The sequence below is a fragment of the Lucilia sericata genome, unplaced genomic scaffold (genome assembly GCF_015586225.1).
Source record: "Lucilia sericata isolate MDLA Ls3-8-SP2 unplaced genomic scaffold, ASM1558622v1 Contig000312F_arrow, whole genome shotgun sequence".
Lineage (NCBI taxonomy): Eukaryota > Metazoa > Arthropoda > Insecta > Diptera > Calliphoridae > Lucilia > Lucilia sericata.
In genome coordinates, this window is record NW_023994336.1 from 110,153 (window position 1) to 122,945 (window position 12,793).

At 32.3% G+C, this 12,793-nt stretch overlaps 1 protein-coding gene across 1 annotated transcript in view; it reads left to right on the plus strand.

Annotated features, from left to right (window-relative positions):
* LOC119603563 (ets DNA-binding protein pokkuri) overlaps positions 1–12,346 on the plus strand; it is a 40,276-nt gene extending 27,930 nt beyond the window's left edge. The window contains exons 2-4 of the mRNA XM_037955609.1: positions 9,195–10,439; positions 11,101–11,995; positions 12,068–12,346. Of these exons, the coding sequence (XP_037811537.1) occupies positions 9,290–10,439; positions 11,101–11,995; positions 12,068–12,275 (2,253 nt within the window). The 5' untranslated portion in view covers positions 9,195–9,289 and the 3' untranslated portion in view covers positions 12,276–12,346. The remainder of the gene's footprint in view (positions 1–9,194; positions 10,440–11,100; positions 11,996–12,067) is intronic.
* Positions 12,347–12,793: the final 447 nt, after the last annotated feature.

The following is a 12,793-nucleotide window of genomic DNA, read 5'->3' on the forward strand; positions in this document are numbered from 1 at the left end:
CGGATCTGTTGTGTGCTCTTTTACCAAAGTGTCCGTTGGAAAACGGAGTCACGACCTCTGGTCTAACAGACTACAACACTAACCTCTTATCCACCGGAAGTACATCAGCGCAGCTTAGTCCTTCTTAAAAGCATACATTGCTCTCTGAAATTCCACTTTTTCCCAGTATTGTTGGCCTGTCACTTCGGATAGGATCTAGTGATAACACTTTATATGAAGGAAAACTGCCTCCATTACTTGATCATTATCAGTACTTTGAAGAATAGAGCACTTTAAACAGTATTAGTCCCGTTATTGGTTTCTTGTGGGTTCCAAAACTCTATTAAAAGGAGTTTTCTGTGATTCCTATACGATCAAACTTTAGATTCATATATAAATGATAAATTTGCTAAGATCACTTGTTGATCAGATTTCCAATTGTTAATTAAAATCAATTCAAAAACTGGAAATTCCTTGCATATGGTAATTACTTACAAAGGAAACACTTGCTAATGATAAAATACTTTATTTCAAATCTGGAAATCTGTTTAGTACGGAAATACAACAATTATAACATTTTTAATCCATGTTTTCTCAAAAGTTTTTTTTTTTTTGATACATTAATTCTTAACATGTAAATACATACATACATACATACTCACAAACACATGTATGTGTTATATGTATGTATGTATATTATAGATGTGTATATAACTCCGTGTATATCTTTAATTTCAGCTTTCTTTATTTATAATATTATAGTAGAATGATCATTATACATACGTACATACATATGTATGTGGTGTTTGGTTGAGTTTCAATATTCCTACTCTCCAGTTGTTGCCGTTGCCGCTGCTGTTGCTTCTTAATATACTTTAGTTTCCGTTCAAACAGGTTCTTTCATCCGCATACCTACTTCATACATCCATCCATCCATATATTTAAACATATTTTGTAGATACAAACAAACATACATACATACTTACATACATACATACATTTTATTTAAAATACATACATTTATACTACGTATTTATATGTATGTATGACTATTTGTTCCAATATTAACAAAACAATAACAAAATATCCATCCAGCAAACCAAACCAACCAACCAACCAATATCACAACTACCTGCCATTTTTTCAGTTCTACAAATTGAAATCTAAAATATATATGTATATAAATAAAAAATAAAAGAATCTCAAGTGATATGAAAAAGACGTCGCATTAAATCCAAATACTTCATGTTTATGCTGAACGTGTACAAAAATCGAGATTCCACATTTTGAATATGTATGTTTGTATGTTTGTTTATATCTATGTGTATGACGGTCTGCGTAAATGTATAAAGAACCCAACTCATGTATCTCTGACTATTACACCAAAATAATTAGTGAAACGTATCGTCATTCTGACAGTCTGCCACATCGTTAAATAGGTATGTTTGTATGTATGTTTTGTACAATATTGACTGACGACTGATCAGTTACTTATTTTTTTTCTTCTGTACTCTCCAACAGGCATGGAAAATTCAGTAATTTAGTACTTTTTCAAGTACTTTAGGATATCGCGGTACCTCTGCGATATTTTCGGTATTTTCTACTTATAAACTTTTGATAAGACTGGTCTATAGTCTAGTCTATAGTCTAATCTATAATCTAGTCTATAGTCTAGTCTATAGTCTAGTCTATAGTCTAGTCTATAGTCTAATCTATAATCTAGTCTATAGTCTAGTCTATAGTCTAGTCTATAGTCTAGTCTATAGTCTATTCTATAGTGTAGTCTATAGTCTAGTCTATAGTCTAGTCTATAGTCTAGTCTATAGTCTAGTCTATAGTCTAGTCTTTAATCTAGTCTATAGTCTAGTCTTTAGTCTAGTCTATAGTCTAGTCTATAGTCTAGTCTATAGTCTAGTCTATAGTCTAGTCTATAGTCTAGTCTATAGTCTAGTCTTTAGTCTAGTCTATAGTCTAGTCTATAGTCTAGTCTATAGTCTAGTCTATAGTCTAGTCTATAGTCTAGTCTATAGTCTAGTCTATAGTCTAGTCTATAGTTTAGTCTATAGTTTAGTCTATAGTCTAGTCTATAGTCTAGTCTATAGTTTAGTCTATAGTCTAGTCTATAGTCTAGTCTATACTCTAGTCTATAGTCTAGTCTATAGTCTAGTCTATAGTCTAGTCTCTATAGTCTAGTCTATAGTCTAGTCTCTATAGTCTAGTCTATAGTCTAGTCTATAGTGTAGTCTCTATAGTCTAGTCTATAGTCTAGTCTATAGTAGTCTCTAGTCTAGTATAGTCTAGTCTATAGTCTAGTCTATAGTCTAGTCTATAGTCTAGTCTATAGTCTAGTCTATAGTCTAGTCTATAGTCTAGTCTATAGTCTAGTCTATAGTCTAGTCTATAGTCTAGTCTATAGTCTAGTCTATAGTCTAGTCTATAGTCTAGTCTATAGTCTAGTCTATAGTCTAGTCTATAGTCTAGTCTATAGTCTAGTCTATAGTCTAGTCTATAGTCTAGTCTATAGTCTAGTCTATAGTCTAGTCTATAGTCTAGTCTATAGTCTAGTCTATAGTCTATAGTCTAGTCTATAGTCTAGTCTATAGTCTAGTCTATAGTCTAGTCTATAGTCTAGTCTATAGTCTAGTCTATAGTCTAGTCTATAGTCTAGTCTATAGTCTAGTCTATAGTCTAGTCTATAGTCTAGTCTATAGTCTAGTCTATAGTCTAGTCTATAGTCTAGTCTATAGTCTAGTCTATAGTCTAGTCTATAGTCTAGTCTATAGTCTAGTCTATAGTCTAGTCTATAGTCTAGTCTATAGTCTAGTCTATAGTCTAGTCTATAGTCTAGTCTATAGTCTAGTCTAGTCTATAGTCTAGTCTAGTCTATAGTCTAGTCTATAGTCTAGTCTATAGTCTAGTCTATAGTCTAGTCTATAGTCTATAGTCTAGTCTAGTCTATAGTCTAGTCTATAGTCTAGTCTATAGTCTAGTCTATAGTCTAGTCTATAGTCTAGTCTATAGTCTAGTCTATAGTCTAGTCTATAGTCTAGTCTATAGTCTAGTCTATAGTCTAGTCTATAGTCTAGTCTATAGTCAGTCTATAGTCTAGGTCTATAGTCTAGTCTATAGGTCTAGTCTATAGTATAGTCTTAGTTAGTCTAGTCTAGTCTATAGTCTAGTCTATAGTCTAGTCTATAGTCAAGTCTATAGTCTAGTCTATAGTCTAGTCTATAGTCAAGTCTATAGTCTAGTCTTTAGTCTAGTCTATAGTCTAGTCTATAGTCTAGTCTATAGTCTAGTCTATAGTCTAGTCTATAGTCTAGTCTATAGTCTAGTCTATAGTCTAGTCTATAGTCTAGTCTATAGTCTAGTCTATAGTTTAGTCTATAGTCTAGTCTTTAGTCTAGTCTATAGTTTAGTCTATAGTGTAGTCTTTAGTCTAATCTATAGTCTAGAGTAAAATTAGTTGAATACTGTAAAACCTAAAAGTTCTATTTCAAAATTTCAATTTTCCATTCCTGCTCTCCCATATAACTTGCGCGCTCTTGAACAATGTTTATGGTACTCTTTTGAAATATTTATTTTGCTCTCTATATTTAAGACCCCCTTAAAGTAAAAAAAATACCGATCTTTCCCTGCTTATTCACATGAATAGTTTTTTTCTTTCTTTTTTTTTGTGTGTGTTTTTTTATGATTTTATTTTACGGATAGAAGTACAAAGTTGTATACATACTTTCAAGAATTATGAGTAAAATAAGAAGGAAATATGAAAAAAAATAAACACATAAACAGTATGTTGTCATAAGATTTAACTCTATTTGAATATTAGGGAAGTTGCAGTGTTTTGAAATGGAGTTAAAAAAAGATATATCATTTAGGATATACAAGAAATAGAAATACTTATATCAGTGTTGCCTTCGTTATCCAAAATATATAGCTTTATTAATGCTAATAAATCTATGGGGCCGAGTTGTTTCATTCTTAATAGAGTAAAAAATATTCTTCCGAACCTCTTTCGAATCTAGAAAACGATTGCGCCTAGGGAAAGTAAGTGGAATTTGAAAGTGATCCTAATAACTCCATTTGAATTCTTTTAAGATTTCGATCGATATCAGGTGCTATAATGATGAATTAATCGTCATTTTTCTTTCAGCATTCTATATTGAAATGTATAATCGTTTACGTATGCGTGTCCTGTTAAAGATTGGTTTAAAATATCTTTAAGATTTCAGACAGATACCTACTTGAACCTCTCTAATAAACATATGTTTATAGCAAGATTAGAAATTTATTTTTTTTAGAGAATTTGTTTAAAAAAAAACTTCAACTTGATGACGACAGTACATTTGTTGATGGAATCACAAAATTAACAAATAGCACGATAACTATACTGAAAGCAATTTGTTTATTCTTTATATATGGTATTTATGGAACTAGGGAGTAAAGGAAATTTTTTGTTTTTGTTTATTGAAAATCAAATAACGGAACTAATCAATTGTTTAAATAAAGTCGCCAATTCGCCCACTGTTCTTAGTTAGATCCTTTAACATTGTTCTAGTTTTAATAATGGTTTTTTTTAACTATTTTATAATGTTTTTACCTGTTTTCTTTTTATAAAGAATTTCGATGAGTTATTATTGATAATTGTGTTACAATTTCCTATTTTTGTGTGTATTAAAAAGTGTGTGAAAAGAGAAATAAGTATTTGTTTTCAAAATTTCTATAAGAGTTTGTTTTTTATTTGAACACTCTCTATTGATTTGCTTTTTTTACTCTCTTTTTTAACATTAATTGTAAAGAAGAGAATAATAGTTTTACCTGCTTTCTTAAACATTATTATAACCCAGCTGATCAATCTCTTTTAAGAATTTAGAAAATATTTTTGAGATGAAAATCGTTTAAATGTAATTTTTAAGCAATTTTCTCTAAAGAGTTTTGAAATGTAAAAATATTCAATCCTTATAGTACTGGAGTTATTTAAAAGTTTAAGTTTGTTGTAAAATTAAGGCGAAAATTAGTAAGGGCCAATTTTTAGGTGAAAGATTAGCGATTAAATTAAAATTAATCCTCGAAAGATGTTTTTGAGTACTAAATTAGTTAATTTTGTTTGCAAGTTTAAGCGCCCAATGGAGGTGGTTTAATCTTAAGCACGAAATGCAAAAGTGTAAACAGCTGATGCAAAAAAATTAATAAAATTTTTATAAATATAAACATTAAAATGTTCTATTTATTGATTAGTATAAATTATGGACACTTCAAAATACATTTTTTTGTTTTTAATTTAAGTTTTCATTAATTTTCATATTAAATTTACAATTGTCTTCTTCTTTTTTAAAAAATATGCATTGTTTTGATAACAAACAGTGAAGTTTTCTGTTGTTTTGTATGGCAACACTGCGAAGTTTAATCTTGTACTCAAAAACATCAAAGATTAAATTTATTTTTAGATTAACTAATCTGATTGGCATTTGATTACCATCTCAAAAACCCCGCTCTAAAAGATTTAGTTTTTATCTATTTGTGGGGGTTTTGAACTTTAGATTAAGGTATCTGGAGAAATAAGGAACATCTAACAGAAGTTAAATCTTTATTTCAAAGTCGTCCGGTTGGACTTTCACATGGCTTAACTGATTTTATAATGATCTAATCGTTCTATTACAACTTCTCAAATAGGGCCTAAACGTGATCTTTCAAACTTCTGGAACATGGTATGCAACTCAATACTTTAGAATAAGATATTTTGGTCTATCCATTCAAATTGATCTTGAAAAATATGTCTGATCAATTCGGATTTTACAATATTAAAGCCAAATCCAACATAAAAAGGGCCTCTGTTTATCTGATATTAATTATCTAAACGCGATCTATCAAACTTCTGAGACATGATATCTCGAAAGCTTAATGTGATTAGGGTTCAGTGCAGCTCAATACTTAAGAATAAGATATTTTGGTCTATCCATTCAAATTGATCTTCAAAAATATGTCTGATCAATTCGGATTTTACAATATTAAAGCCAAATCCAACAAAAAAAGGGTCTCTGTTTATCTGATATTAATTATCTAAACGCGATCTATCAAACTTCTGGAACATGATATCTCGAAAGCTTAATGTGATTAGGGTTCAGTGCAGCTCAATACTTTAGAATAAGATATTTTGGTCTATCCATTCAAATTGATCTTGAAAAATATGTCTGATCAATTCGGATTTTACAATATTAAAGCCAAATCAAACAAAATAGGGTCTCTATTTATCTGATATTAAATATCTTGATATTTTTACTCGATCAATAATGATAACTAAAGTGTTTGCTGGAGAGAAAAAAAAAACAAGTTTTATTGCCCTGCTATATTAAACATCGGCTTTTGATAATGGTATGCATGCATAATACGATCGATTTAACGTTTTTTTCTTTACTTTCTTACTCTTCTTCATCTTTGTTGCATGATCACAGCATCATATGTTATATGTATGTATGTATGTATGTATATTTATATAGTAAACATTTAATGATATTTTTTGAAAGGAATGCGCACACTTCCGTTTAACGTCTAGGCGCACATCATGATCAGCATCATTATAACGAACAGCCTCATTAACATCATCATCATGATCAGCCAGCAACATGATCATAAACACCATAAACATAACAACACGCAGGTAGTCACAAGTTGAAAAAAATCAAAAAAAAAATAAAAGAAATATGTTGTTTTCTAAAGAAGAGGCACAAAGAAACCAGTAAAACTCTCTAAACACATGTATTTAAATACAAACATACATACATACAGACAAGTATTTATGTATGTATACATATATACCTATAACTCCATACCGATCCCAGACCATTTGAGACATTTGATGATTTGTTTAGCTGTAGGGTATGAGATGTGTGTATTGTTTATGGGATATTAGGGCAGAGCACTGAACACTACACTGACAGCCAGCCAGCCAGCCAACAAACAGATTTTTCTTTTTGAAATGCCTTTTCATGTTTTTTTTCCTTCTTCTTCTGTGGCTGATGATGTTGTTGTTGTTGTTGTTGTTGCTGTAGCATGAATCAATGTTCTCCTCCACCACCATCAGCAGCAGCACCACACCACACCATCACTTCGATTTTATATTGAATTCTGAGATCGTTGAGTCTGTGCTACACCCGTGTATTGAGTTCAAGTGTGTTTTCAATAAGAATTTAAACGTTTAAAGAGCAACATCAGCGTCATCATTGCTGCTGCTTCATCATTAATATCATTACTTACTTAAGATTCTCAATACTTTTTTACCTCATTTTTTTTTATTTTTACGGATATAATGTGTTCTCTGTGTCGCTTTTAGTTCTTCCGTTTGCGCGTGTTTAACCGAACGTAAATAAAAACTATTTTATTAAATAAATAATATTAAACAAATAATTATTTATAAATATTAAAAAAAAATAGTGTAAAATAATTTAAATAATTAAAATTATAACTAAATTTACAAAAAAAAAAAAACAAATGTGTGCATTTGAGTGAAATCGTTTTGCTATAGTTTTTCATGTAAATATTTGATTATTCATTTTTATTCTTATATTTCAATTTCTACCAAATATCGTGTGGGTTGTGTGGATTTATATTTTGTGTTTTTATACCCACCATCAAAAAAGATGGGGGGTATATTGATTTTGTCATTCCGTTTGTAACACATCGAAATATTGATCATAGACCCACAAAAGTATATATATTCTGGGTCCTCATTAAATTCTAAGACGATCTAGCCATGTCTGTCCGTCCGTCCGTCTGTCTGTCTGTCTGTCTGTCTGTCTGTCTGTTGAAAGCACGATAGAGTCCGAATGGAAAGAGCTAGAGGGTTGAAATTTCACATAAATATTTGTTATAGGTAAGGTTTGTTTGGTATTGGAAATGGGCAATATCGGTCCACATTTTCGGATAGCCCCCATACAAGTGGCCCCTCGAAAAGCAGCTTTAACAGCCATAACTTGTTTAAAAATACGTATATAGCGATGAAATTCGACATAAGTAAGTTTCTTATGATCCAAAATCACTATGTAAAAAGTTATGAGGATCGGTCCATAATTGACCCTACCCCCCATATAAGGTCCCCTTCAGAAAATGACTTTAACGCTCATTACTGGCTTAAAAATACTAGTATATAGATGAAATTTGACATAAGTAAGTTTCATACGAGTCAAAATCTATCTAAAAAATGTTATGAGGATCGGTCCATGATTGACCCTACCCCCCATATAAGGTCTCCTTCAGAAAATTACTGCAACGCTCATTAATGGTTTAAAAATACGAGTGTAGCGATGAAATTCGACACAAGTAAATTTAATACGAACCAAATTCTGTCTACCAAATTTTATGAGGATCGACCCATAATTGACCCTACCCCCCTATATAAGATCCCCTTCAGAAAATTACTTTAACGCTCATAACTGGCCTAAATATACGAGTATATAGATGAAATTCGACATAAGTAAGTTTCTTTCGAGTCAAACGAGGTTTGATGGTGGGTATATAAGATTCGGCATAGCCGAATATAACACTCTTACTTGTTTTTTTTTTTTTTTTTTTTTTGGTGAATTTAGTTATATTTTTTTATATTTATTTGTTGGCAACCAAAACTGGAATGCGGCGGATGTGATTGTTTATTTATTTTGTTTTTTTTTTTTTTTTTTTATTCCGTTTTATCGGTATAATTTCCTACAACTAGCTCAGTGTATATACAACACAGCAGCAGCAATTCGCTTGAATGTCTATAGAATCTACATTAGGGTGATGCCAAAATAGAAATTATCATTTCTGTTCATATGAAAAAATCCAAAAAAAATTCAAACTTTTGATACTACTATCCAAATGTTGACCCCATTACAAACATTTTTAGTAAAGTAAGAACATCTGTAACTTAAATTTTCTCTTTACCAATGTGGTCACCCTAATGTACAGATTTAGATAAAATGCTTGGAATGGATGATATTCATATTCTAACAGAAATAAATTTGTATTTTTCTTTTAAACGGAAGTAACTTTAACATAAACATTGGCAAGAAGATAGCTATGGATACACATACATATCCATTGCAATAAACAACAATAATAAAAATCCATACATTTCCATATACTAAATATATCTAAGTTTATTAATATCTTACTAACTACTCTTTTTTTGTACACTATACTAATTAAAATTTTCGTTTTTCCCCTTTTTTTTACACTTACAGCTATAACGTGATTTGTGATTGTCTTATAGATGTGGTCCTCCGTTCTGCAGCAAGAAGGAAATAGTTATTTTTAAATTTGTTCAAATAAATTCAAAATGAAAATGCTTCCGGTACAATTATCGTTGAATCCGCCTTTGGGTCTTTGGAGTGATATGTTATGGCGTTGTCCACCAGCACCGCCTAGTCAATTGGCCGAGCTAAAGACCCAGCTGCCGCCGTCTTTACCCTCAGATCCTCGCCTTTGGAGTCGTGAAGATGTGGCGGTATTTTTGCATTTCTGTGAGCGTGAATTTGACCTGCCAAAAGTTGATTATGATCTCTTTCAAATGAATGGCAAAGCCCTGTGCCTGCTCACACGTGCCGATTTTGGTCATCGTTGCCCCGGTGCCGGCGATGTTCTACATAATGTACTGCAAATGTTAGTGATTGAATCACATATGATGCAGTGGCATTTACCCAATAGCCCTGTGACACCCACTAGTCGCTATCCCCTGTCGCCGCACAGTCATCCACCCACACCTACTTGGCCCCCTATAGGGCCGCCAGAAAGTGCCTTTCATCAAACCTCTCATCTAACTCCACATCATTTTATGACACCGAATTCGGTGACATTAAGTCCCCCGCCTTCAGTAGATTCACAAGCCAGTAGCCCGCCTCAAAATCAGGATCAACAGAATGGTTCTGCCACACAATCGACCAGCAATAGCAGTAGTAGCAGCAGTAGCAGTTCTAGCAGTACTACCAGTTCTTCTTCAAATGCAGCTGCTGCGGCCGCTCTGGGTTTATCCACACCCAATTCATTTAGTGGTTTAAAAAATAACACTAATAACGCCAGTGGCCACCATTCTGATTCCGAGGAGGAAAGTTATTCAGAGCCACCCAATGCTAATAGCACAATTGTTAATTATTCTAATTATCCTGCTGCCTCGGCTGTAGCTCAATATAATAACAGTCCGCCTACAACCCCTATTCTAAAAGACATGCCGCAAAGTCTTAAGCAACAAATTAAAAATACTTTTGTTAATTCATGGTCTCAACAACAACAACAACAGCAGCAGCAGCAACATCAACAGCAGCAATTGGCTTTGGAACAGAAATTACCACAGAGTGGTTCGGTGTCAGCACCTACAACACCCAGTTATGTGCAACCTGTTAAAAGGGAATTCTTTCCCGATAAAACTGACAATCGTTATATGCAACCAGTAAAACGTGAATTCTTTCCGGAAAACACTGAACCCAATACAAGTAAGTTGTGACTTTTTGATCGGTTTTTAATTTAAGTTTTGTACATCAAGCTTTTAAAGCTCTCCTTAACAGCGAGTGTTACTTTTTTTGTCTTTGTTTTTCAAAATTCATCACACACATTATGTTTCAGAGATGGAAAATTTAGTACTATTGAAATGTTTTTAGTACTTTTTGATATTGAAAAATAAAGCAGTATCCTTTTACCGTACTTTTAATATGTAAAAAACCTAGGCCTAGTCTATAGGCTAGCCAATAGGGTAGGCAAAAGACTGATCAATAGACTAGTCAAGAAATCAAGTCATAATCTATTAAAAGACCTGGGAATAAGTAAGTCCATAGACGGTACAATTGACTAGTCAATATACTAGTACATAGATTAGTCAATAAACTAATCTATAGACTAGTCAATAGACCAGTCATTAGAGTAGCCCATAGTCTAGTCACTGAACTAATCAAAAGACTCGTACATAGTTTTGTTAATGGACTATTCCATAGACTAGTCTATAGGCTAGTCAATAGATTATTCTATGGACTAGTCTATAGTCTAGTCAATATCCTAGTCCATAGACTAGTCAATAAGTTATTTTGTAGACTAGACAATAGATCCGAAAAGTTTTAGTCTAATTCTAATTTCAAACGTTTTTCGCAATTCTTTTCACAGATGGCCGTTTATTATGGGATTTTCTACAACAACTGCTAAATGATCGCAATCAAAAGTATAGCGATTTAATTGCCTGGAAATGTCGTGATACTGGTGTTTTCAAAATTGTTGATCCTGCTGGGCTGGCCAAATTGTGGGGCATACAAAAGAATCATTTATCCATGAACTATGATAAAATGTCACGTGCTCTACGTTATTATTATAGAGTGAATATATTACGTAAGGTACAGGGCGAACGTCACTGTTATCAATTCTTGCGCAATCCAACAGAATTGAAAAATATCAAGAATATTTCCTTACTAAGACAATCGGTCAATCAGAATGGCAATAATGCCAATAATACAAACAACAACAACAACAATAGCAATAATCTTGCTGGCAATCAAAGTTCGTCAGCTGGTGGTCTACAAACAACATCACCGTCTACAAATGGTACAAATTGGGCAATGCCGGTACAACATTCAGCCCAACAACAACAGCAACAACAGCAGCAGCAACAAACACCCCAACGTCCTACATCAACACAGGGCAATAATAGTAATCATTTAACTTTGCCCAATGGTATATCTTCGGCTGCAGCTGCTGTAGCCGCTGCTGCAGCGGCTGCCTATGGTCCACCGCCTTCTTCGCCCTTATTTATGCACGCTATAAACGGTGCCTTCCATTACCTGTCTTCCAATGGTGTACCACCAAATTCACCTGCAGCTTTACCCACAACGCCAAATGAGAAATTCCAATTTAATGTGGTCAAACCAGAACAAAATCAACAAACATCGCCGCAAAACAATAACAATGCCGAAGAAATGAAACCCACAGACTTGAGTGTTACGGGTAGTAATGGCAATAGTGAAAAAAGACCTTATTCCAGTCCTTCAGCTAATGATGATTGTTTTCCGTAAGTTTATATGGTATTTAAATAAAGAACTTTTTATTTATTTTATATTTTTTTTTTTTTGCCTTATTAAAGATTGATACGTAATGCTGATGGCCTTACCACCATTAAACTGATACGTTATAATGATAACGAAACTAATCAAGCTGCCCTGCTTAATGAAACTAATGAAAATTCAACACAACAAAAATGCAATACACCCACACCCATGGATAGTGAATCAAGTGAAATGGATGCCAGCCCTTCACACGACAACATGGGAGCAACCGATTTAAGAAAGTAAATTACATTATTTGGAGTTACTTTAGGACAAGACAATCATATGTAAAATACACATGTAAACTTTTACAATAATAATTTTTTTCTTTGTTTATAAACAAACGCTACATGTGTCAACTAAATAACAAAAACATACACAACTAAACTTGTTTATATTAGTTAGTTGTTATGTTTTTTTGTTTGTTTTTTGTTTGTTTTTTTGTAAAGAACAAATAAGAGTTGCATAATTTAGTACCTCATTATTATTATTAAAAAAAAGAAACGAAAAGAAAGAAAGAAAGCTGCTTCTATCTAATATAAAACAATCTAACAATTTGTCTAACTTAGCTTAATGGTAATTTATTTTTTTGTAAATTACAAATGGTATTGTTTTTTAAAATGAGGTTTTAAATCTAAACGTTTTATTTTTACAAATATTTAAGTTTGTTAGTTAATTAAGAAATGTGCCAATTTTTTTTTATAACATTTAACATTTAAATTCATTGAAAAAACACACACACACAATTAGTAGTTTATCAACTG